The sequence below is a fragment of the Exophiala spinifera genome (genome assembly GCF_000836115.1).
Source record: "Exophiala spinifera strain CBS 89968 unplaced genomic scaffold supercont1.8, whole genome shotgun sequence".
NCBI classification, from domain to species: Eukaryota; Fungi; Ascomycota; class Eurotiomycetes; order Chaetothyriales; family Herpotrichiellaceae; genus Exophiala; species Exophiala spinifera.
In genome coordinates this window covers 1808439-1831931 of record NW_015622520.1, presented here as the reverse complement: position 1 = coordinate 1831931, position 23493 = coordinate 1808439, and the positions used below count along the sequence as shown (strand labels likewise).

Genomic DNA, 23493 nt, shown 5'->3' with positions numbered 1-23493 from the left:
GTTTAGAGTGCTGGTCCCTGGAGGCGAATTCTGCGCAGGTGAGGCACTACCGCGTAGTTATACAAGGACAACTTATACCTGCATTGGCTTGCGGGGAGATTTATTAGTTGGTGGACTTGCAGGGCCCTTGCGGCTGGCCTGGTCTAGTCGAAGCCGTGGCTGCGCTTAGGCTTGACTAGCAGCTGCTTTGACCTGTTAACGGCGCAGGGATCTCATGTACGAGGGAGTCTGTCCCTACTCAGGGTCAGATAGATTCGACATTCCCATGCAGTAACCCCGCTCTGCCCCTGCTGTTCTTACCTCAACCGTGGCAAGGATAGGTAGCCATCCTATCAAAACATCCCCGACTATCGCTGCTTTTTTCTGGACTTGCTTTTCGCCATTCACCAGGAGGAAAAGCCTCCAGGGTAGCCCTGAGACCAAGCCTGATGTTGAAGTTCGGATGCGGTCCGCAGCAGCGCCCTCGGTTGTTGGATTTACAAGGGTTTGCAGAGATGGGTTGGCATACTTGGACTCGGGTACACTGACGACTCTCTGCTGGACTCTTCGGAAAGACAGAGACCTCTCGAACAGCGTCGATGAAGTCGATCCGAACGGGTGAGCTTGTAAAAGTCTAAGGTCCTTAAGGCGGCAGCTGTCCTCGCTGTGGAAACATCAGCAACTCCCCCTCTACTGCGTCCTCTGTATAGGCGCCCAACTTCGTCCCCTCCAACCAACCACAACTTCCTGACCTTACAAACCACCCAAGATCATTCAAGCCAACCGTGTCGGTAAGATCTGACCCTGCAGCATGAACGGCGCCTATTCGGTTTGTTAACTAAATATACCTCTCCTATAACTACCTGTCTGTCTTGACACGAGTATCTGCTCAGCGTCCTATGAACTAGACATCTCCATACTTGTGCTTTCCCCCTTCTCGCATATACCAAGAGCGTTGCTGTGCGTCGTGCTGACGAGCGTTGTGTATCCTCTCTTCCATCATTTGTGTTTGCCTCACAGCGCCTTATATCTCTTCTGAATCGTTTGAAAATGTCGTATCCCCCACCACCAGGCTCCGGACAGCCATATGGAGGTTACTATCCTCGTACGCTGATCTCCCTGCAGCCGACATCAGATCATGCTAACACACCGCACAGCACCGCCAGAAAACACCCAAGGTAGGCCTGGCTAGGAACACAGAGAGCTTGGTATTGAGACGATATAGCATACCCTCCTCCGCCCATCTCACCCCCAGCCAACGCCAACTACTTCCCTCCACCGCCATCAGGACCGAGCCCTCCTCCCAACCCAGCGTTCCCTCCACCACCAATATCGCAAATATCACAAACCCCGTCACCTCCACCTCTCCGACAGCCAACGGCCCAGCGTCCCTATAACTATGGCGCCGTGCCAGCTTCAGCACCCGCACACCGAACAACATTCGACCATGCGGCGATCCACCAACGACAACCGTCTTATGATGGGCCTCCCCAACCCGAACCAGAAGCCTCTACTCTGCAAGAGAAATCTGCCACGTCGCCCCAGCTGCGAAAGTTGACGAAAGAGATGGGCAACATGTTGAAGGCGCCGACAGGACCACGCATGCCAGGAGTGCCCGAAGGAGGTCAATTCGTTGGCGTCCAGGGCACTAGTGCATCAGACGACGTGGGAACATTCAACGGCGGATCGTACCGCATCTCGCACCGGGACACGAACTCGATCATAACGATCCAACTAGCCATGGGGTGCCCGATCACGGCGAAACCGGGCGCCATGATCTCCATGTCGCCCTCGGTGACGCTGAAGGGAGCATTCAAGTTCAGCATGAAGAAGATGCTGATAGGCGGCGAGATGGCCCATTCCACTTTCACGGGCCCTGGAGAATTGCTGCTTGCTCCGAGCACGCTGGGCGACTTGACCATGCTTCGACTGTCCGGCAGTGAGACGTGGAGCGTAGGACGTGATGCCTTTCTCGCGTGCACCCAGGGCGTCATCAAGGAGTACAAGCATCAGAGTTTCAGCAAGGCAATGTTCTCCGGCGAGGGTCTTTTCGTGTACAAGATATCCGGCACAGGTTTGCTGTGGATGTCGTCTTTTGGCGCCATTCTGAGAAAAGATGTGAGTCTAATAATAACAACTAAGAAAAGGAACTGTTGAGAGAGGAAGCCATCATCTCGTCTTGCTCGTACCATTCACTCAACTGCCTAATCCCCAACGAATTGCGTCGATGGCTAACCCCTTGTCTCTTTTCTCGTATAGCTCGTCGAGGGCGAACGGTACATCATCGACAACGGCCACCTTGTCGCTTGGAATTGCAAGTACGTGCTGGAACGAGTCGCCAGCGGAGGCATCATCTCCGGCCTGTCCAGTGGGGAGGGCCTGGTTTGCAAGTTCTCAGGCCCTGGCACGGTTTACATGCAGACCAGGAACCCCTCAGCCTTTTCAGCATTTATTAGCGGGTCATCATATCGGGAATGAGAGCGGTATGTATCTTGAATTTGGCATCTCGAAACAGCAACCCTTGCAAGCATAGCCTTTTGGGTTTGGAAACAAAAGACATGAAAGGAAAGTGCAGTTCTACGGTTTCATTCATGATGGTGCTGGTGTATCAGACTGATTATTTGGTTTTTTTCCTCTTTGCTACCTCGGTCTTGCAGGATCTTGGCCTGCCCATGCAGGGCCTCTATGAAACTGGTCTGGATCGCACTGGTCTGGATCGCACTGGTCTGGATCGCACTGGTCCTGCACACTACTTAATTTCGATCACCCAAAAGATGAACTCGTTCATAATCTCATGATAAAATACCATCTTCATCATTCTAGTAGAAAGCGTCCTCTCGGCCCCTCCTTCAGCACCTGTCCCCATCACCGTCGAAAGCTCGTGCTCAGTACACTTTTTAACCATTGAGCCTCTTACGCTTGCCGACTTGGGCCGTAAATCCAGATTTGATGGCCGTGACCGATCTTCTACTTCCGCAACTATTGCAGGTAACAAAGTACAATCTGTTCTCGCCCTTGCTCAACTCCGTGTTAGGGGACCGGCACGTCTTGCAGGTGACGTATTCGACAATGTACCGTCTGAGCACGTTCTCAATCTGCTTCTGCTGGAAACGACCTTTGATAACCAGACGCTTCGATCCGTCGACACTGCCGGATGTACCCAATTCGGCGAACAGGAACTGCGTGACGTGCTCGTCGTTTCGGTTCATGCGCTTGCATATCTCGGCGATGTTGGCGAAGATGGTCTTCTTGTTGCCTTCACGTAGACACTGTGGCGGCGGGATCTTGTATGATTTGGAGCCTGATGAGAGAATGTCTGGGTTGTGCTCGTTGACGAGGAGGAAAAAGCGTTTGAGAAGCAGATTGTACGAAATCGGAGTATTCGCGTCGTGCGACCAAATGCCAGTGCCGGTCAGCATATCGCCCGACTGCTCTTGCTGAGGTTGCTCGGATGTGGCTTGATCTTCGGAGCCTGGTTCGAGGCCTGCGGAGGCCAGTTTGGCCGCGAAGTCCTCACCGCCCTCTGTCTTGCTCTTGGTCGACTTCTTCTTCTTCTTTTTCAGGACCGTTGGGTCAAAGGCTTCATCGCCGGCGGCGGCGGCATCGTCGGCACCAGCCTCGCCGTCGGCTGTCTTGGTTTTGGAGGACTTCTTCTTCTTTTTGTTCAGGCCCGCAAACATGTCAGTCATTTCATCGACGGCCTTGTCATCGGGTGCTGCATATGCTGCGTTAGTTTCGGTGGCGTCTACGGATGATGACGGAAGAGACATACGTGAAGAGTGCTTCTCAGCCGTGGGTTTGTCTTCGGCCGTATTGGTCGGGGCCTCTGAGATCTCGCCGTTCTCGTCCATGATTGTGTCGTCGCCGGAGAAGGCCACCGATTTGCGTGGTTTGCGAACGTGTGGAGGTTGAGGTGCGTCTTGCTGTGTGGTATGAGGGTCAGTATTGTTTGTCTGGAGAAGTGTCTGCGTGGCAATATTAAATGGATTTGATTTCTGCGCAGTGGGGCGAGACGCAGGAGGTTTCAGTTGTGACCCGGCTGCTACTGCCACTGCATGTGGGGAGTGTGTGACGTTCTGCTTGCTTACCACTTCTGCCATATTGATCGTGATGAGGGTGTTTGGAATGTGAGGTGTGGTTAGAATGTGTCGCCCTTTTTTGTACGAATAGACTTGTTATGCGCCGAGGTTGTGGGGAGAATGTTCAGGAAGTTTGAAATCTCATTATTGAACATTTACAAATTCGGCCCAGGCAAATGAGTCAAAGCCCAAGTGACGCAGGAAGTCACGTGTAGAGATTCGAATGTTCTCCGGCTTTTTCTGTCTGACAAATATTTTCTATGAGGATTGATGTGGAATTTCGAAGTAAGCATCGCGGCCAGACGGTCATTTAATCGACATTAAGCAAACAGCCTCGCCCGCAAGAGTTCGTAGTTGACTACAAGCCAACTACAAGCACCAGCGGAAGCAGAACACAGTCAAGCTACACGTAAGCCATACACAAGTGTTGGGCCACGATCAACCTTCGTATGGCTTGAGCTTCGGTAATTCCCGGCGAAGTCTCGCTAGCTGGCTCTCCGTCCATCACAAAATGTCCTCCGACATCACAGATTCGTTCGTCGACCCAACTGCAAACATTGATGAGAGCGACCTCGACGATCTACCGAGCGAACCCGACTCGGATGAAGTAACCGTCAGTGATGAAGACTACGAGTCAGATGCCGAAAGAGAATGGAACGAGAGTCTACAGCAGCTCGAAATGCTGCTGACAATGGTCCTTGTGCCGTATGCCGGTAAATACTTTGGAAGGAAGTTTGCTTATTGGGGTATGCTTGGGACTGGTGCTGGGTGGATATGACTGACTCGTAGCAGGCTGGAAAAGATTCATGGAATGGAGATACCCAGTTGAGATTGTGGTAACAAACAAGGCCGCTTTCAAAGGCACCGGAGCCATCGTCGCTGCAGCGTCATTATGAGACTCAACACCGCGAGAATATCCCGAGAGCAGAACGCCATAGGGGTATTTGCTTATTTGACTGTATGAATGCCACACAGAAGCGCAAGATCCCGAAAGAGAGATATCCAGATTCTGGATACTCGGCGAGGGAGTCAAAGCTGATTCAAGCAACAGTTTGCGACTTGCGACAAAACATGTTCTCCCAAAATTCACTATTGAAGATATCCTATCTCCAGCAACTCAGGTGGTCAAATATCAATTAGAATACACACGAAGCGAAACTGGAAAAGCGTTGGAGAGTCACATTCAACTGCAGAAGTTGTGTTTGCCGTCTCAATTCAGTCATTAACAACCTTCCACGCATTGAGTTGCGGACGGTCGAAATTTCAACTAGTCAACCGTTTACATAAATGAATATCCAATATGCCCAATTCCAAACCTGAGAATCTTTCCAACTGCCAATGATCTGAAGTGCTTTTGTCATCCAGGTCGGTCTCCAACATCCTTCGGAATCGCGTCCTCCACGTCGATCTGTCTCCCCATATGTGCCACGCATGTCCTCGAATTGGACGCCCCGTTGGCGTCTACCTGCAACAACCATGTAACATTAGTGTTCTCCCCCCAGGCTCATCAAGCTCCAGAGCCATTTCGGTGGGTCCAGCCACCTGGCGCGCTCCGACTCCTCGAAGTGCGAAACACTTGGTGTAGAGGCTGTTCGCGCATATGGTTGTCAACCACTGAGCGAAGGTCATGTTCTCGGCACAGACCACTTTTTCTTGATACCCAGGGATATAAACACGAACAGGTGAAGCTACTGTTGTTCTTGACCACTCCGCCATCGGTCCACCAACCCAAGTATTCATCAGCTTTGTCAAAGAGGCTTGAAACACATGATGAGCAAGAGCCGTGCCCCCTGCGCTTAAAGCTGTGATTACAGCAGATTTTGCCGGCACGTAGTTGTCCCAAGCCATCCTCAGATGCGTATTCACTGCTACTGCGATCGTCGACGTCGTGAAAACATCAGAGAACTCGTTGTGTTCACCACAATACACTCTCAGCCACCGCCAGTGGTAGACAACGCCGCAGACCCCAGTGAGGTCCCAAAATGGGATGATTCGTGGCCGTTGTTGAGAATCCTCCGCCGGTGGATGACGATAGTCGGGGCACATCCAATCAACGTCGTGAACAGCAATCCGAAGGCGAAGGCCGGGGTGTTTGAGGGAAATGCTGCGCATTATTCCAGATACGAGAATGGCAGCTGCCTGGTGGGACACCATGACTCGTCGGACTGTTGCGTCGTCCTTGTCAGCACGCGGGGGACACTTCGGGTCGCAAGGTGCCCAGTTGATGCCAGCAGGGGGGTACTGGCTGTTAAGCTCGGGGAGAAGATTGATGAGTACTTGGCGCCGTTGTTTCTCGATCGCTGGCTGAAAGTGTGCCATGAGCAAGGACGTATAGTACTTGTGGACCTGCTTCATGCTTTCTCTGTCTTTTATAGGCACGGGCCCGACTAGGTTCACGGTGACATGTCCTCGTTTGCTCAATGCCTGTAAAGAGATACAGTGGAATCTCTTGCATGTCAGCTGCAGATCCAGTATGGGCCGTGGTTTCTCCAGGTAAGGGGTGAACTTCATGGCTCCAGAGCAGCAAAGGTCGATTGAATCGAGAGCAAAAGATATGATCTCCGTCAGTATTTCTGTTGGCAGGTGGAAGATGTTGGCATTGCTGTTGTCAACGTGCACGACGGTGGTGGTGGTGGTGGTGGTGGTTGTAATATTCTTCATTTCAATGGATAAGGAATTGAGCTTGTTGATCAAGAGATCTTCCATAACGACAAGGAGCTTCGGAGCAAAGGGGTTCAGTTTTGGAGACAAGGAAAGCTGTGAAGCAAAGCCGTACGAAGAGCAAAAATCTACGTGTCTGGTCTTGATCGGGCAGTTTGGAAGCTTTATGGACAACTTGAGAAAAGGTCCTCAACAGGCTGCAGTGACCGTATCCAGAGTTTTCCTCAGCATGGATGGTACAATCGGAAAGGTCCTCAAACGCCGAGCGGCCTGCATTGACCAAAGCAGCTCATCCTTGGTTCCGCTGGCTCTATCGGAGGTCCTCGAAAGTATGGAATCTGTGAAAAGGAGCACCCACGACTTTCCCACTTGAATCGAACCTCACGCCCTCACTTCGCAGCAGCTCGATCTTTTTATTGGCGTATTTGCCGTCCTTGCCCCAGTCACCATGAAACCCACCGATAGTGCCGTTCGCTGCCAGGACACGGTGACACGGTACATCGGGAGCGAATGGGTTGTGTCGCATTCCGTTTCCAACGGCTCGTGCAGAAGAGTTCAGGTAGTCCGACATAGCAGCGTAGGTAGTATAGCGACCCCTCGGGACGGATAGGAGGGTGGTGTACAACCTTTTTCGGTATGGGGTGAGCGTGGGATGACTCCGTATGCGATTTATGGTCTCCTCGATAAATTCGATGGTTGCTCCGGTTTGCCACACATCAGTGACACTAGGCTTGTCCTCAGGCAACTTGGTCTCTGTTTGAAAGTTCAACTTCGTTTGCTGTTTGTCAAGCCGAGGCTTCTTTCGTGCAGATGCCTGATCTTGATTTGTATCCTCTGCAAAATATTCCTCGCCGCGGGTCAAAGGCTTGTTGGGACTTTGAGCCCTTTTATTTGGGGTGCTTCGATATTTACCTTCGTTCTTCCCTCTACATTGCAAGCTGATTTCATCAAGATCACAGAGATCAACCTTCCCCGTTTCAATATCCCTGCCGAGCGAAATAGCGTCATGAAGTTGCTGCTCGGTCATATTCCTGATTGCGGGTTTGGCAATGATCTTGTCCCATTGCTTTTCACCGTTCCCTATCGTATTATCAAGGATAATGCGCGCAAAGCAATGGTCGAGGTTCACAGGCCACCGTGATTGGGCAGGATCACGGGCTTTTGCGAGGGCTGGAAGCGTTCTCGTGTAGAGTGTATGCCACCGTTCCTGGAGTGCCCCGAGATTCGACATGTTCCGCCAGGATGCTTGGGTCCCGACAACGGAACGTATCCCCAAATGATGCTGGCCTCAGCTAGAATTGGCGCAATTGTCGGCGTCCCATACTGTTATCCAGGGACAGAGAGCTCTGACATTCGCTGTCTCGAAAGGAAGCAGAAGCACCTTTTGACTCGGTACCAAGGGCTTCGATGAGCCGCACTCTTCCCTGCTCCGTATTCGTATCAAGTTGGTGATTGAGGTGCAGTTCTGGCGAATGAGGCTGAGTCTCGAACCGACTTCACGTCATTTCGCGTGGCTCCACATCCAACGCGTCCCGCGGCGCGTATCGACCATTACACGGTGGTCTGGCACCTCTGGTACTACTGCCATTCATAGCCCGCTTCAATGTATCTGGACGTTCCTGTTCCATCTTCTTACCGCTGGTTATGGTGTTCCCGGGTAGACTTGGTGTTGCATCTTGGTTGATTATCTCATGACGAGACTATGTCTTCACCCCCAGGATCACCCTTTTCTATGGGCTCACCCATCAGTCAAGCCTCAAATGTCCTGACGCCCAGTCGGAAAGTGCAGGCTCTGCTTGCCCAGTTCGAGGATTCTGACTCTGACTCGCCTCCTATCGAACACGACACCTCACCGCGCAAACTAAGCCAAGGACACAATGGCCACTCATCATTCGACGGCACTCCTAGCGTGCAAGAGGAGGGTACTCGAGAGGAGCACCAGGACGAGGACGAGGATGAGGACGACTTGCCAGTAGCTCCACGGTCAAGGATGGCTGCTCGCTTGCTAGGGCCTAATCAAGTGCAATTGTCAGGCGAGATGGGGGATGCTACCACGGCTGCAACACAACTGCGTTCAAGCACTCTAGAGTCCGAGAAGGGAGACGTTGCACGACCAGAAATGAAGAGGAGACTCCTTACGAAGCGCAAGAGCAGTCCAATACGACGACACGCCTCGAGATCACCGACCGCTGCATCCCCTGCATCTCTCCCATCCCCTCCTATTCGCCAACAACCCTCGCAAGCAGATTCTGACCCGGAAGATGGAGATGATCAATCCAACGTTGGCAAGTCGAAATTTTTGGCTCTGGTCGAGAAGCATCGTAAGCAACGTCTCGAGAAGGAAGCAGAAGAGGTGGCCAAGCGGAAGATGCGTGAAGAAAAGCTCAGATCTCTCGAGAGGAACAATCGGCATTTGCGAGGCTCCAGCCCAGCAGATGATACCGAAGAAGAGACCGACAATTCTGGCAATGAAGGAGCCAAAAAACTCTCAACGCAGACCCGGCCGATGCGCAAAGCAAGCAAGAAAGCGTTGGAGGAGATGAATCGAGAAACCCAGCGAATGAGCCGGAACATGCAGTTGGCGCACCAAGCGCGAACGAAGAAGAAGATTACGAAGGACAGTCTACTGGCAAGATTCAACTTTCTCGTCGCTGGCTCCTCTTCGAGGAATGTGACTGATCAAGAGACTGATCGTCCTGCGACTGGTAGTTCTAGAGCCGGATCAGTCAACGAAGGCTCAAGTACCCACGATACTCCACCAACTAGCCCTATGAACGAGGAACATAGAGACATGTTCAAAGAGAAGCTTAGTGCCGTTGATGCATCAGAAACACCCGCTCCCACAATTCCCCTGGATGCCGCGAATTCTCAGCCCGCTATCGCGAACCTTGACAAAGGCAAGAGAAGAGCTCGGTCAGAGGAGCCCGTGCCAGAAGTTTTACTTGTCCGACCAGGAATGGAACACCTCACCCAAAAACCAATGCGAGAATTCAGCCAAATTCTTAAGCCAACGATCAAACCGTATGAGCAGAAAAAGCCTTTATTATCTGTGTCCAAGGCCGACAACGATGGGTCGGACTCTGACCTTGAGGTAATTACTTCCAAGGGCGACGTTAGAAAGTATGCTGCATTCGAACATCTTCCCAAACGGAAAGCGAAGGAGGCTCCTTCTCATCTTGCTCTTCGATCACTAGCTCATTTGATTGGTGGAGATGAGCGGAAGCGCGCAATGAATGCAGCAGAACTGGAGGTCTCCTTGCGTAGAGCCGCTCGTCTCCAAGCTCGACAGGAACGGCAACAGAAGATTGAAGAGCTCAAAGCGAGAGGCGTGATCATCCAAACCTCTGAAGAACGCGAACGTGAGCAACAAGATGTCGAAGATTTGATTGAAAAGGCTAGGCAAGAAGCGGTTGAAATTCAGAAGCGAGAAAAGGCTCTTGCGAAGAAGGAAGGAAACTACGTCAAGGGAGCTTTTGACGACGATGATAGTGATGACGATGAGGACTTTGAAGTCGACGACGGAGGAGACGCTAGTGAAGAGTCCGATGAAGAAGAGAATGACGGTGAGGAAGATGATGCGCACGACATCGGTAACGAGAATCTGCTGGATGACGAAGCCAGCGAAGAAGATTCAGATGATCAACAGCAAGCTAGCGATGGTGATCCTGTTGCGGAAGATGTAGTTGAACCCGAGGAAGTTGGAGTCTCTGTTGCTAGAACGAAACGACGCGCTCGTGTACTGAGTGACGATGAGGAGGAAGATGACGACGACAAAGGCAACTCGCTTGAACTCCCGCCTGCAGCCAAAACGCCTCAATCTGTCTTGCGCTCGGCAAGAAAACAGATCCCCGGCCTGCAGATGTCGGATGACCTGCCGATGGGTTTAACACAGGCGTTCGCTGCGACGATGGCGGACTCTCAAAGCCAGGGCCTGGAGGAAGAACAGGACAGCCTGCGCATGACTATGGACCTCCCCTCCCCCAATATTGCAATGGCTCCACGAGTGCAGCGCCTTGACTCGATCGATGTCATTACAGACAGTCAACCGGCAACCCAGACCCAGCCTCTCAACGTGAACCTTTCCTTTTCGGAATCTCAGAACCTACCTCAGTCTCCAATAAGTGCAGTCGAGATACACGGTCGGCAATTTACCCCTTCTCAACCACAATTTGAGCCGACCCAAGATGAAGGATACATATTGAGTCCATTTGCTGGTAATCGATTTGCCCAGGAGACCCCCCATGATCTTGGACCAACTTCGACGGTTGATACTGTGATAGTACCTCACGACGTCCAAGACAGTCCCATTGTGCAAAGAACGGTGCGTCTAAGACGAGGTCGTGCACAGGCCGACGACAGTGATGATGACAATGTTAGCGCAAACGTCTCTGCTTTTGAGGTTATGCATCGTGCCGCCAAGAAGAAGGAATCCGAGATCTTCGATAAAACAAAGTCAAAAGCACGAGAAATTATAGACGAAGCTGCGGAAGAATCAGAAGACGAGTATGCTGGCTTAGGCGGGGCGAGCGACGACGACGTCAACGAGGAAGAGAATGAGGATGACCGTGCCATGATCGACGAGGACACTCAGGTCGGGGTCGGTGACGAAGCGAAACTGGCCAAGCTCTTTGCGGACCGAGAGCGGGAGCAAGACGAAGCTGCCGTGTCTAAGTTGATGAAGGATATTACGACTGGCGCGCTGCGACGAAAACGTGGCAACGACGACCTAGATCTCTCGGATGAGGAAGATGCTGCAAACCGACGACGCGAGGCCAAGAGACGAGAATTCGCCAGGATGCGCCGAGAGCTTCTGAAAGATGAGGCGGTGGGCAAGATTGCCGAAGACAAAAAGAAGGAAGCTTTCCTGCGAAGCATCGAAGATCGGGACGTGAGCGACGGAGAAGACGACTTCGACCTGCCAGAAACCCAACCTGAAGACGATTCACAGGAGCAAGCACCAGAATCTGGAAACGAAGGAACGAACCAAACAGGACCACAAACTGCAGACCGTTTCCCTCAACCACTTGAGCAGGCCAGAGAGTCTCGAATCAACCAGGCAAAGCGTGTTATTGGCAGTCGTGCACCTGTTCATCTCACTCGAAAACCGGCTACGTTGGCTGAGATCCGCGAGTCCGTATCGTTTCTGATTGAAGAGCCCGATTCGCAAGCAGCCACGATCGATCTTGGTCTGTCGGATTCTGAAGACGAGCCAGAAGCATACGTCAATTTAGATCGCCACTTTCAGGAAGCCGAAGCCGATGAGAATGCCGATGATGGCGATGACCTAGGTGATTTTATCGTCGACGACGACGATAGCCAGGCCAAACAAGAAGACAACAACGCGGCTGGCTCCTTCAAGAAGCCAAGCGTTCCCTATAGCAAGACTAGGGCTCCGTACTCGGAACGGCGTACAAGGGAGAGACCCAACGTAGTCAACCGGCTGAGCATGCTTCGTCAGGCATCTTCGTCGAGTTCGTCAAGCTCGTCAACGCCCCAGAACAAGATGGCGTTTTACACGTCCACTTCGTCGACAAGTCTGTCTTTTGCTGGCAAAGTCCCGAGTCTTCTTCGCCGAGCCACGACAAATTCCAGTCTCGGCAGTATAGCTGAGGGCGTGTCGGCAACTGGGGTTACTGTTGTGAACAAGAGCAAGCCTGAACGTGGCAAGGCGAATGAGGAAAAGGAGTTTGTGAGGAAGGCTGGTGGCGGGCGAAGAAATGCAGTCAACTACAGGCCGACAATGAAGGAGGAGAAGATGAGCCAGAGAGCAGGGATCGTCAAGAAGAGTGCCGTGAAGAGTAATAAGGGCGGTGATGGCTTTCTGGGCGGGTTGTTTCGACAGGATAGTTGGGCGTGATCTGATTCCCGACCGGTCTTGTCTTGATGAGTGTCATACATAGAAGTAAGAAGTATTGTTATACGGAGTAACGTGGTGCCTCGAAGGTCAGCTAAATATGCCTGGTAGTTTCCAAATTTCAACATGAACATCAATTTTCTGAGCGTGCAGAATGGATGGTGTCACTGGCGTTTGATAAAGGTATAACAGGCACAGACTGTGTACAAGAATATAACATCAACACCCAACGGCCCCCTTTTCTCTATCTCCTCTACCCTGTTTCTTCCAGCTCCGTCATTTTATCTTGGACCCCTTTCGTTCTCAGCGCATCCGACCCGAAGCTAAGTCTGCAAACGTCCAGTTCTTTCCCCTTCCACTTCACGGCCTGTGCGTAATCACGCTTTCTCTCGGCCCACTTTGCCAGACTTCGGTACGTATTGGCCAGCGGCACACCCGCAAGGCACTCCTTGAGGAGCAACTCCTCCAACTTGACCAGCGTACCGAGCGCGGCGTCTGCAGTGTCCCGGGACACGCCGGGCACTGTCTGCGCCGCCGATTCGCAATCATCGAGAGAGCCCGACCGTGCCGAAAGAGAAAGAAACTCCTTTTCGCAGGCCTGCACGATCTTGAAGGCATCGTACATGGCCATTCTCCTCTCGTCGCTCCTCGCCCAGAACTCAGTCTTGGGCTCACACGCCTCACAGCGACATATGAAGCCGTAGTAGATCTGCTGCTTGCGCTGCCTTTTACTTCTGACCTCGAACACGGCCTTGTCGTAATTGCTGCACAGCTCCTTGCCGCGCGGAATGTCCCTGATCGCGTGGAACCGCATCTCGTTGCTCGGTTCGTCGTAACAGAACTGCACGTTCGGCACGCAGCCGTGGTTGATTCGGCTGGCAAACACGCCCACGGCCGACCCTCCTTGTCCGCTGGCCACGTAGCTGTCGCAGTTGTAGCAGTTGCTGTAGTAGATGGACGCGGCGCGGGCCATGCGGGACTTTTGGGCGTCGAACAGCTTGAGGAAGACTTTCTGATCGGCACGAGACAGGAGGGAAAACTCCCGCGCAATGGCTTCCGGGTCGTCTTCTTCGTGCTTTTGGAGCCGGATGAGCGGCCTCTCTGCCAGTAGCAACGTGCCGGCTTTGATTTTGCGCGTCGTGAACACTGCCTGCCCACGATCTGGGGTCGACACAATCTCGAGCAGATCCTCTTGTGGTGGCTGGGCATCGCGTGCCTCTCCTTCATCGAGGTCACTAAGATAAGGCGAGGCACTAGCCGTGTTTGTGAAGGAGCTGGTATCAGTGTGATAAATATGGCCGCTCCCCTCCTTCTTGGATGAGCTTGGCGTCTGGTCTCCCAGAGACAGAATGTCAAGGTAGTGGGAAAGCGCCTGTCGACATGTTGGTCCTGACGTGTTCCAGGTCATGGTATGTAGGCTTGTGCTTACTTGATCCAAAACTGCTTTTCCTGGTGTTGTTCTGACCGTATTCTCAGGGGACACTTGTTTCCCGCGAGACTTGGTTCCTTTCCTGCCCATCTTCGCTTCAGGGTCACTCTGTGGCGAGGGAGCATGGAGCTGTCAGAGACGGGACATTTGGGACGCGGGGACCATCATTGTGGCGTCCATGGCTGCGAAGGCTGTTTGGCAATACATTGTCTGACGATTACGTTGTGAAATGCAGAAAACACATCTGGAGAGCAGGTCTTGAGGATGGAAAGGATAAATATTTTGGTCAGCGGCGGAAGATGAGAGAAACATAACCCAGATAACAGAGGGAGTTGCTAGTAGCTTTTTGTGGATATCTGTCGGGACCCCCAATGGACGCTTCGAAACGACACTTACACTCCACTTTTTCCCGGCCCGAGCGTGCCATGCGTGCATAAAGGCTCAAATGTAATAATATATTCAGTGCCAACAGAGATACGGTCAAGAAATATGAGCAGCCGCGATCAGGGGCTGTTGAGCGTCATCTTCTGAGAAAAGGCACCACAGATTAAGCTCACCCAGGTTATCGATCTGCGACAATGTACCAAGACTACGTTACTCCTCCTCTGTCGAGCTGCAACACCCTGCACGATGCTGTGTCACGTACTTGCATATATCACGTACATACCGGCGAGCTGACCACTGACCCAATTTGCCTTGCGTTGTGTCTTCAAGCCTTACACGCCCTTCTTTCGGGTGCTGCCCGCATACAAAGATACCATTCACAGTCTTTGTATAGCAGGTCGAAAATCCTAGAACCTCCGCGGAGGGCCGTCGAAAGAATTCCCAAGGGTCTGGTCGATGTCCTTCAAAATTTCCGGTGTCAAGCGGCTAGAGAGTTCGACAGCTTGTAGGTTCTCCTGGATCTGTTCTGGGCGTGAGGCGCCTGTGATGACAGAGGATACGTTCGGATTCTTGAGGACCCAGGCGAGGGATAGCTGTGCGAGACTGGAGTCCAGCTTCTTCGCAATGGGCTTCAGCTTCTCGACCTGCTCGAGCTCGAGTTTCCATGTCTCATTGCCAAACGTCTTGCTGTATGCCACCGTGTATTTATCTTTCGCCTGTGAGAGTCGGCTGTCTGGCGGAGGGCTATCCTGTCCGTTGTATTTTCCAGTAAGGATCCCTTGCTTCAGAGGAGAGAAAACCGTCAAACCAAGACCGTATTTTTCATAAAGCCAGCGAAATTCTTCTTCAACTTTTGTACGAACCAAGAGGTTGTATTGAGGTTGTTCAACGACGGGACCAATTAGCCCTAGCCGGCTGGCTACACCCCAGGCATCCGCAATCTCAGTGGCCGACCATTCGGATGTACCCCAGTAGAAGACTTTGCCGGTGTTGATCAAGTAATTGAATGCTCTGACTATCTCCTCGATAGGCGTGTTCCGGTCTGGACGATGAGCGTATACAATATCCACGTATGGCAAGTCCAGTCGTTGCAAAGAGAGGGCGAACCCTTCCAAAATGTGTTTCCGCGAGAGGCCGTTATTATTTAGTGGCCTCTCTGGGTGAGCAGAGTTATTGAGCCCGAAGTACACCTTGAGAGAATGTGTTAGCTCTGTACTCGGGTCAAGTGGGCCATAGAATACCGTTTACCTTCGTTGATATGACGAGATCATTCTGCTTCCATCCAAATTTCTTAATGGCCTTTCCGAGAACTATTTCCGCTCGCCCAGCTGAGTAGTTCTCTGCCGTGTCAAAAAAGTTGATCCCTGCATCATATGCAGTTTTGAAAGCACGAAATGCTTCCTCTGTGTTCATGAAAGTCAGTCGGTGACAACTCTGTGAGAACGTCCGAAGTCCAAATCTTACCTTCATCAACATGACCGCCGTAAGTAATCCAGCTGCCAAGCGATAGGACAGAGACTTGAAGTCCAGTGTGACCTAGATAGCGATACTCCATGCCTGCGTGAAGAGTTTGGAATTGCAATACAGGCAAGAAGAATGGAAGTGAAAGAAATTTAAAGAGAATTTTCTTTATCATGCCGTGAACCAAGTCTAGGAACCAACTAGGATGGCGCTACAGCTCTGACTCCATAATGGCGTGCGACATAGGGTCAAGAAGTCTTGATCTGCCGTGCCATTTATGCGAGTCTTGTATGTTTTGGCCGGGACGGTAATAAAAGTCTGATTCGGGTACCGGGTACTAAGAGCACGAAACTTCAGGTCTCCAAGAATCCAACCTAGACATCCCATATCGAATACAAAATCACCCATGATAACCACAATTTCCTGTTTGTCTTAAACCCCAGGATCTCCGAGTCGCTTCGTCCACTGTGTCTACCTGCGCAATAGCTAAACCTTGCTCAAACTAACTGGGACGGTCTCCACTGCCGCTTCTTCAACACCCCCAGAATTCTCTCGGCCCCTTTGGGCTGCGGACACGCCCACTTCATAGCCTGGATATTTCTGTGTCCTTTTATGCTGGATGTATGCCAATGCTATAGCCGTGCCGGCGAGCAAGAACAAGAAACCTGCAGCGGTGTAGTTTCCAACAATCACCGCAGGCTGATCCGTAGTCTTGAAGGCACCAAGGGGAATTGTTGCAATTGCAGTCCATGCCCACACGTTGAGACCTGCAGAGCCCCAGGCCCGAAGGCCTGGATCGCCTGCTAGAGTATCCTGTGTCCAAGCCCAGAACATACTGTTACTAGCTTGAGCCCATCCGCAGTTGTAATAGAGGAACCATCGGAACGCACGATTCCTAGGGAAGACTGGAGTGCCGGCCAAGATGAGGCAAACAACTGCATTTTGGACACCACCTAGAACAAGCATCGGCCATCGTCTGCCTTTGAGCCAAGTATCACTGGACCAGCACATAAACAACGTAACGACAATGATCACGGCTTGAATTGGTGTTGTGTAGTTATCTGGAAAGGATTAGCAGGTTTCATGATATCGTGCCAAGTAGTATAACGAACTGATTTGAGCAACTGAGTAAGAGTTAGGCTCGATGGTATTCCACGCTTTCAGCCAAAAAGACATGGAGGGAGCAACTTGCTGGCCGACAGAGTTGCAACTGCGCTTCAAAGTTAGTTAAATAACATGACAAGAATTGCGCGATACTTACATCGAAATTACCCAGAGCATCCATATATCCGGAGTCAAAAGCCAGCGTTTGACCTGCGCCCAAGTAAATTTACCTTGCTTAACTCTGCCTTCCTTCGGGTTTCGGTCTCTGGCCAGCTCAATCTCCTGAATTCTAATCAGTACAGACATAGAAAGAGTGTTGATCTAGAGTCGTTTACCTTCTCCGTAAAAACGAAGTCCGGCTTTTGTCGAGCCGGGACGTCAGGGAAAAAGAAGATCTGCGGAATGATGATTCCGACCGAGATAACGCCATCTATGATGAACAGCCACTGCCAGCCTGCCATGCCATGGACACCATTCAACCCTGTATAAGCAGCCGCTTGCAGGTAGGAACTGAACATTGGACCAATAGCTGTAGCGCAATTGATTATGGCAAGCCGTCGAGCAAGCTCTGTCTTCTGATACCATCCACCACAGAGGTATACAACAGCCGAGTAATGTCCTGTCTCAAAGAGTCCGAGTATGAACCGTAGGACATACATGTGGATAGGTTTGGACATGGCTGCCTGGACGAAAGTGCACAATGTCCATCCTATTTCGAGCATGGGAATAAACCATTTCGGATTTGAGCGCGTGAGTAGAAGATTGCAAGGCCATAGTCCTAGGATCTGCCAACAGTTACACAGGCGCTATCAATCTGGAGATGATGGTTCTTACATTCGCGACAGCAAAAGCTGTGTTTGCATAATTGAGTTCCTGACCAGGTCAGCCACAATCGACATCAAGACCAAAGTATACATACATTGCCATAAAGCGATAAATCTTCCTTCATTCCGGAAACAAATGCTGAATTCAAGTTTGAGCTAGCTCGATGGTCAGAACGGCGAATTTGGGCGCGCTTGGGAACTAACCGGTCAATGTATTTGATGAATGTTCCTAGACATCCAAAGCTCATCAAAGTCAGGTCAAGCTTCTGTTGTTAGCAACAAATCAAATTGTTATATAAGATTCTGGTTTACCTTGAATATCAATCTTCTCTCCTATATGCGAAGAGTTTTAGCGAAGTTCAATCATTAGTCTTTGCCTATTTTACCTCTGGCGATTTGTCCCAAGAATCCCATAGATATGACCTCCATGTCTGTCTCTCGCCCGACGATGGCCTGACATATTCGATGTCCTTGCGTTGCACGTTGTCTTTTACTGACTCGAGTGGCATTTTTCATAAGATAGTTTCTCAGCGCTATTCGTGCTGTCTAGCATAGCTGGAGTTATACCCAGATATATTTATACATATCCCTTTATCGCCACTGCCCACGGGATTTCGTCCTTGTATCTGACCTCTACCGAACCGAGAAAATGGGTCTCTAGAAAAATTAGTTCCTTGGGTCGACGCTGGCTCAATGCAATCTACCACCAAAACGGCAGGCTTTGACATAGCTAACGAATTGCACCATCAGCCAATCCCTCGGGAGACACATTGAAGATAGCGAAAACAGATAAAGTAGATATTATAAAGTGGAATTAGCGCGGCACGTTAGGGTCTTGGAGATATATTGTCTGCACTGTCATTAGCTGAGAGGCGATTATGCCATTTAGGCCTCGAATTCATCATTTCGACCACATTTGAGGTGGGATGTTTCGTCGGTCGCACGGCTGATCCTTCCGAGACTGACAGAGTCCGTAATAAAATGAATCGTATATCCACCAAAACGGCAGGCATTGATATAGCTGATGGATTGCACTATCTAGTCCCTTAAGCCTTGGGAGACATATTGAAGATACCGAAAACAGATAAAGTAGATATTATAAGTGGAGTTAGCCCGCAATTATTCGGCACGTTAGGGTCTTGGAGATACATTGTCTGCACTGCCATTAGCTGAGAGGCGATTGTACCATTTAAGTCTCGAATTCACCATTTCGACCACGTTTGAGGCGGGATGCTTTTTCGGTCGCCTGGCCGATCTTGGAAACTCATAGAGTCCGATGAAACGATCGCAAATATAGAAGGTGAACACGATGGGGTCATTAGTTATAACTTCCTCTCACAAGCTACCCCCTAGATATCTACAGCAAACCATCCTCTGCTAAGGACTGGCCAAAATGGGCAGCTTAGGGGAATTCAACGAGTATCGTGGTGGACGAGATTCTGAGGCGTCTGTTCTGGGCCCAGACAGTCCACTTGAGGTGTTCGAGATTCCATCGTCACGTAATGTTCACGGTAACTCGTTTCCTCTCGGCATCCGCCCAAAGCCTGGATATGAATTTCACACGATCGACGAGGCCGTATTAGCCATTGAAACTTTGTCAAAGAAAGGAGCTTTCAATAAGCTTCTGAGAAACCGTGAGTAATGTTCCATATTCCTTTGAGGTACTGTCTAAGAAATTGGATAGACGGCGCACTGTTACTGCGAGGATTACCCACCAAAACAGCAGCGGATTTTGCAAAGGCTGTCAAAGCCTTTCGCCTCCCTCAACAACATCGCGAGATTGGCCTCGCAGGAAAGAGAACATCGGTGAACGATACTGTGAAGACTGCCAATGAAGAGCCGCCCGATGTGAAGTTCTACTACCATTCTGAGTATGGCAGAAGCGCCCATTTTCCAGGAGTGCTGTTCTTCTTTTCAGAAATTGTCCCGCAGCAAGGTATTTATTTCATGTTGGTCATTAACCTGTCACCATTAGCTAATATTGCAAGGCGGTCAAACTCCTCTTCTATCCTCTCTGGAACTCTACGACCGTCTGAAAGCTGAGTTACCAGATTTCTTGCACAATCTAACAACGAAGGGTGCGGTGGCGAACTGCAAACTTGGTATAAGAATCTCGTTGTACTAATGGGAACGCAGGTATTATTGGGCGCCAGTATTTTCCAGCCAAGGAAGATCCAGAAGCTGAACACATAGGATGGAATTGGAAGGTCAGTTCTTTGAAAGACTGATTTTCACGGCTGACTCACCTCTCAATCTTTAGGATTCGTACGGTTTCGACATTCAAGAAGGAGACTCTCAAGAGGTTCAACGAGCCAAGGTAGAGAGAGTTTTGAAGAACAACCTTCAAGCTGATGCCCAATGGCAAGACAACGGTGCTTTGCACGTCCTCCAAAGGCTACCCGCCATTCGACGCGTTGAGTCGACGGGCAAGCCATCCTTTTTCAATGGATTTGCCGGTGTATATGGCCGTGCAAGGGATACCAACGGCCTCGAACCTCCATACAAGGGATCTGATAATAAGTATCATCTTCCCACAACATATGGGGATGGTAGCCCTATTCCGACAGCTTACCTCGACCGCCTACTTGAAATATCCGACGACATCGGATTTTTGGTGCCGTGGGAGGCGGGCGATATTGCCATGATTGATAACTATACGGTGCAGGTGGGTCCATGAGAAGAAGCGCCTTTGATCTGCATATCTAACCAAACTTTCTAGCATGCTCGTTCCCCGTGGGTGGGAAAGAGGTCCCTCCTTGTTAGTCTGTGGGATGGTGTCGAGAAGTTTGTGCCCTATTGACAGATCTGGGCCATTTCTTCCTAAAGGAACAGAACTTGCGTATCACTATTTCCAGAAGTCTCTTCCTATTCGGGAGACTTGAAGAACTACACTACATTAAAGTAGGCGCACTTAAATGCGACATCGCATGTGCTCTGGCACACATCATGTACATTCCTGTAACCACTGGTATCATCGTCAGTATTATAGATGAAGAACTAGAAAAGCGCGTGAGACGCAATGAGTATGGTCAAGAAGTGGCTCAAGGTTCATTTCTGGATGTTCCTGTCAACTGATCTGCTACTATGATGTGCTTCGCAGCACTTGTCAATGGTTGGTAAAAAAATGAAAGAGCTCTGTTTTGAGCTACTAGGGAAATACCCATTCTTCTACTCTTCGCTGAAGAAATTGCTGGTTGGTCAACGCTAATACTTGCTAACTACCTCTGCTCATAGGATGATTGTTTTGCCTATTAGCTCTTCTGTGGCCTTGGTGTCCGGAATTTCCTCACCACTAGCCTACTCCTCGGACACATCGCGCACTTCCTGTTGTTGTTATTGTTGTTGGTGCTGCTGCTGTTGTTGACGTGCTGAATATGCTTGGCGGGCATCTCGAGCATTTCGACAACGACTGACACTGTGAGTAAATTCTCTTTCGCACTTAGTCCTTCGAGTTTGGAGGCGGAGAGTAAGATTTCGACTGTATCTTTCCCAGGAGGCGGTGCTAGGCCACTTTCTGTAAACAAGCGTAATGTCTGATGTAAGGGGTGGAGCACTTGTCTTCCATAAGGAGACCTTTCATGGTCTGAGTACGATGAGGAACAAGGATAAGATGAAAACTCACATAGAATCCGCATCTAAATCACGCGGAAAGACATGACAACAAAGTGTAAACGCTTAGGAAGCCCAATAGTCTTTCTTTTGCCTAAACAATACTCGACTTGATTCATCTTGACGGAAGTAAGTTCTGTCGTGTAAACTCATTTGAGACCTCGAGGTCAAAAAATCAATGGCTTGCTTGAAGACGGCTTCTTCTTCCAGTAGATCGGTAAGGTCTCCTTGTCAACACCGGCCGCCATTTGCGTTACTTCATCGTGTTTGTCATGCATATCGATTCGTCGTTGAGTAATCAACGCACGATCAAATAATATCTTTGGAATGCGGTGAGCACAGGGCGGCATCACCACGTTACCAAAGGAGGGTGAGCGGCTGTGGAATTACCTCGTGCTGGCACCATTGCTGCTATACACGGGACCACAACTGATATCTTGATATATGTCACCCTGCAATACGGTCGATAGTGCGGCCCAAGTGCAGCCTACCTCCGTTCAGGTGGATTCCGTCTTGGACAAGTAGTTTAGAAAGCCGCCTGGGTTGCCTCGCTGCATTGCTAGCCCTGTGCGTTGCCGACCGACAAGGCCTTCCAAGATCTGCCTCTAACGAGATCGGAGATTCTTAATCTCCTAGGTACTTTGTGGACAATCCAACGAAGCGTCATGCATAACCTTGGAAGCGTTGCCCACCAGGGAATATAGGACGTCCCGTAACTTGTCGATCTGCGAAGGCATGCTGACAGCGAGAGATGGCATTAAAGCACTGTCCTCGTAAACGTTTGGGTGGATCGCCTCTGGAAGCGAGTGGTTTGGAGACACGAGGGACGCCATCTTCGCAGAGATTTGGGAGATCTCTTTCTTGACGTCCAGCTCGTCCGGGCAAATTTGGACCTGTTGCCACGACTTGACAGAGGTCCTGGCTAGCACCGCTGCAATGCCATTGTTCCATAATTGAATACCAAAGAGCGCAAACAAGACACATCTCAAAATGCCTTGCGGGATATCGATGTCTTTAGTGCTCAAGCGAGGTCCATGGTCTTTAATGGCCCAGCCATGAGGTTCCAAATTCCATTGGTAATTCGATAAAGTAGGGAAATGTGCAATCGCATTCCCATATGTAGGTCGACTTCCATACAGCTCACTTGTGAGACAGGCGCCATCCACAGAACTACGTCGGAAAGACACCAAAGTCGTACTATATAAAGGCCAAGGCCTTTACTACCTTCGGCAGCTAGTATTGGGCCTAGCTTTTGAAGGGAATAATAGAATAATCGCTTCACACCGGTCTTCGGTTGGAACAAAAAGATTTGAGACTTCTGACAAGGGCATTTCGGTTCGGACAAACAGCAACGGATGTCAGGGGTGCCGCGAACCGATACTCTAGGGCTAGAGGACTTTGGCAGTGACGCTTACCTTCAGCACACTGTCCACAGATGGGCTTCCATTCATATCATTTGATGCGTTTCTTTCTGCACAATACGGCCACTCTATCCATAACAGAATCTCAAATATTTGGTTGGGGCAATGTATGGTAGTAGCGGGCGCTACGACCAGCAAGGACTTGGCTCTCAGGAGGTAGCAAGAGGATAGAGCCGTTCAGAGCTGAACAAGTCCACGTAGAAGCCCATTCTGTATTCTGACGGTGGTCAATACGCCGAAACATGAATGTTCGCATTGCCGATAGCATGTCGGGAGAGGATTCAGCAGTGCCAGTCGGTATTGAACATCTGCATATGTGGACAAAGATACAGGCGACGTGAGGGGGTCCAGGATGCTGAGAAAGCTGGCTGTAATATAGAATCAGAACGAACGAAGCGTTGGCAGTCTTTGCCCCTGAAAGGCCCAAAGTGATGCCAAGCACTCACGTGCTGCTGTGATTTCGGCCCCTACACATAGTATGTAACAGCGATCAGCTTCGAGGTAAAAAGAATACACCATCTGCTCCCAGGCTCGCTGAGGTATCTAAGGATCCCCTACTTGAAAAGTTCTTCTTCTCTTGAAGCATACTTGAAGTGCTCTAGGACTAAATTTCTGTGCTGCTTGTCAGAAATCTAACATAGCTGAATTTCTGAGCTCTCCAGTCACAACACAAGATCTCCTGCTCAAC

The 23493-nt window shown here is 50.5% G+C and overlaps 10 protein-coding genes across 10 annotated transcripts; 4 read left to right on the top strand and 6 right to left on the bottom strand.

Annotated features, from left to right (window-relative positions):
• Nucleotides 1-1029: 1029 nt before the first annotated feature.
• On the top strand, nt 1030-2457 carry PV08_10693 (uncharacterized protein; the record flags this gene model as incomplete). The annotated part of the gene is made up of 4 exons (XM_016385007.1): nt 1030-1084; nt 1137-1157; nt 1205-2097; nt 2239-2457. 4 exons carry the CDS (start codon nt 1030-1032, stop codon nt 2455-2457), a joined length of 1188 nt encoding a protein of 395 aa, XP_016231609.1.
• A 419-nt stretch (nt 2458-2876) lies between these two features.
• On the bottom strand, nt 2877-4079 carry PV08_10692 (uncharacterized protein; the record flags this gene model as incomplete). The annotated part of the gene is made up of 2 exons (XM_016385006.1): nt 2877-3694; nt 3752-4079. The coding sequence occupies 2 exons, from the start codon at nt 4077-4079 to the stop codon at nt 2877-2879; spliced, it is 1146 nt and encodes a 381-aa protein (XP_016231608.1).
• Nucleotides 4080-4569: 490 nt separating this feature from the next.
• Nucleotides 4570-4954, top strand: PV08_10691 (uncharacterized protein; the record flags this gene model as incomplete). The annotated part of the gene is made up of 2 exons (XM_016385005.1): nt 4570-4804; nt 4851-4954. The coding sequence occupies 2 exons, from the start codon at nt 4570-4572 to the stop codon at nt 4952-4954; spliced, it is 339 nt and encodes a 112-aa protein (XP_016231607.1).
• Nucleotides 4955-5519: 565 nt separating this feature from the next.
• Nucleotides 5520-6764, bottom strand: PV08_10690 (uncharacterized protein; the record flags this gene model as incomplete). Its single annotated transcript, XM_016385004.1, has 1 exon — nt 5520-6764. One exon carries the CDS (start codon nt 6762-6764, stop codon nt 5520-5522), a length of 1245 nt encoding a protein of 414 aa, XP_016231606.1.
• A 265-nt stretch (nt 6765-7029) lies between these two features.
• PV08_10689 (uncharacterized protein) lies at nt 7030-7950 on the bottom strand (the record flags this gene model as incomplete). Its single annotated transcript, XM_016385003.1, has 1 exon — nt 7030-7950. One exon carries the CDS (start codon nt 7948-7950, stop codon nt 7030-7032), a length of 921 nt encoding a protein of 306 aa, XP_016231605.1.
• Nucleotides 7951-8421: 471 nt separating this feature from the next.
• PV08_10688 (uncharacterized protein) lies at nt 8422-12576 on the top strand (the record flags this gene model as incomplete). Its single annotated transcript, XM_016385002.1, has 1 exon — nt 8422-12576. The coding sequence occupies one exon, from the start codon at nt 8422-8424 to the stop codon at nt 12574-12576; it is 4155 nt and encodes a 1384-aa protein (XP_016231604.1).
• A 250-nt stretch (nt 12577-12826) lies between these two features.
• Nucleotides 12827-13981, bottom strand: PV08_10687 (uncharacterized protein; the record flags this gene model as incomplete). Its single annotated transcript, XM_016385001.1, has 1 exon — nt 12827-13981. The coding sequence occupies one exon, from the start codon at nt 13979-13981 to the stop codon at nt 12827-12829; it is 1155 nt and encodes a 384-aa protein (XP_016231603.1).
• Nucleotides 13982-14793: 812 nt separating this feature from the next.
• PV08_10686 (uncharacterized protein) lies at nt 14794-15941 on the bottom strand (the record flags this gene model as incomplete). The annotated part of the gene is made up of 3 exons (XM_016385000.1): nt 14794-15576; nt 15635-15789; nt 15851-15941. 3 exons carry the CDS (start codon nt 15939-15941, stop codon nt 14794-14796), a joined length of 1029 nt encoding a protein of 342 aa, XP_016231602.1.
• A 392-nt stretch (nt 15942-16333) lies between these two features.
• PV08_10685 (uncharacterized protein) lies at nt 16334-18284 on the bottom strand (the record flags this gene model as incomplete). The annotated part of the gene is made up of 9 exons (XM_016384999.1): nt 16334-16908; nt 16960-17057; nt 17109-17233; nt 17287-17736; nt 17786-17824; nt 17871-17931; nt 17980-18041; nt 18088-18108; nt 18162-18284. The coding sequence occupies 9 exons, from the start codon at nt 18282-18284 to the stop codon at nt 16334-16336; spliced, it is 1554 nt and encodes a 517-aa protein (XP_016231601.1).
• Nucleotides 18285-19168: 884 nt separating this feature from the next.
• PV08_10684 (uncharacterized protein) lies at nt 19169-20575 on the top strand (the record flags this gene model as incomplete). Its single annotated transcript, XM_016384998.1, has 6 exons — nt 19169-19409; nt 19460-19711; nt 19764-19853; nt 19912-19982; nt 20036-20440; nt 20495-20575. 6 exons carry the CDS (start codon nt 19169-19171, stop codon nt 20573-20575), a joined length of 1140 nt encoding a protein of 379 aa, XP_016231600.1.
• Nucleotides 20576-23493: the final 2918 nt, after the last annotated feature.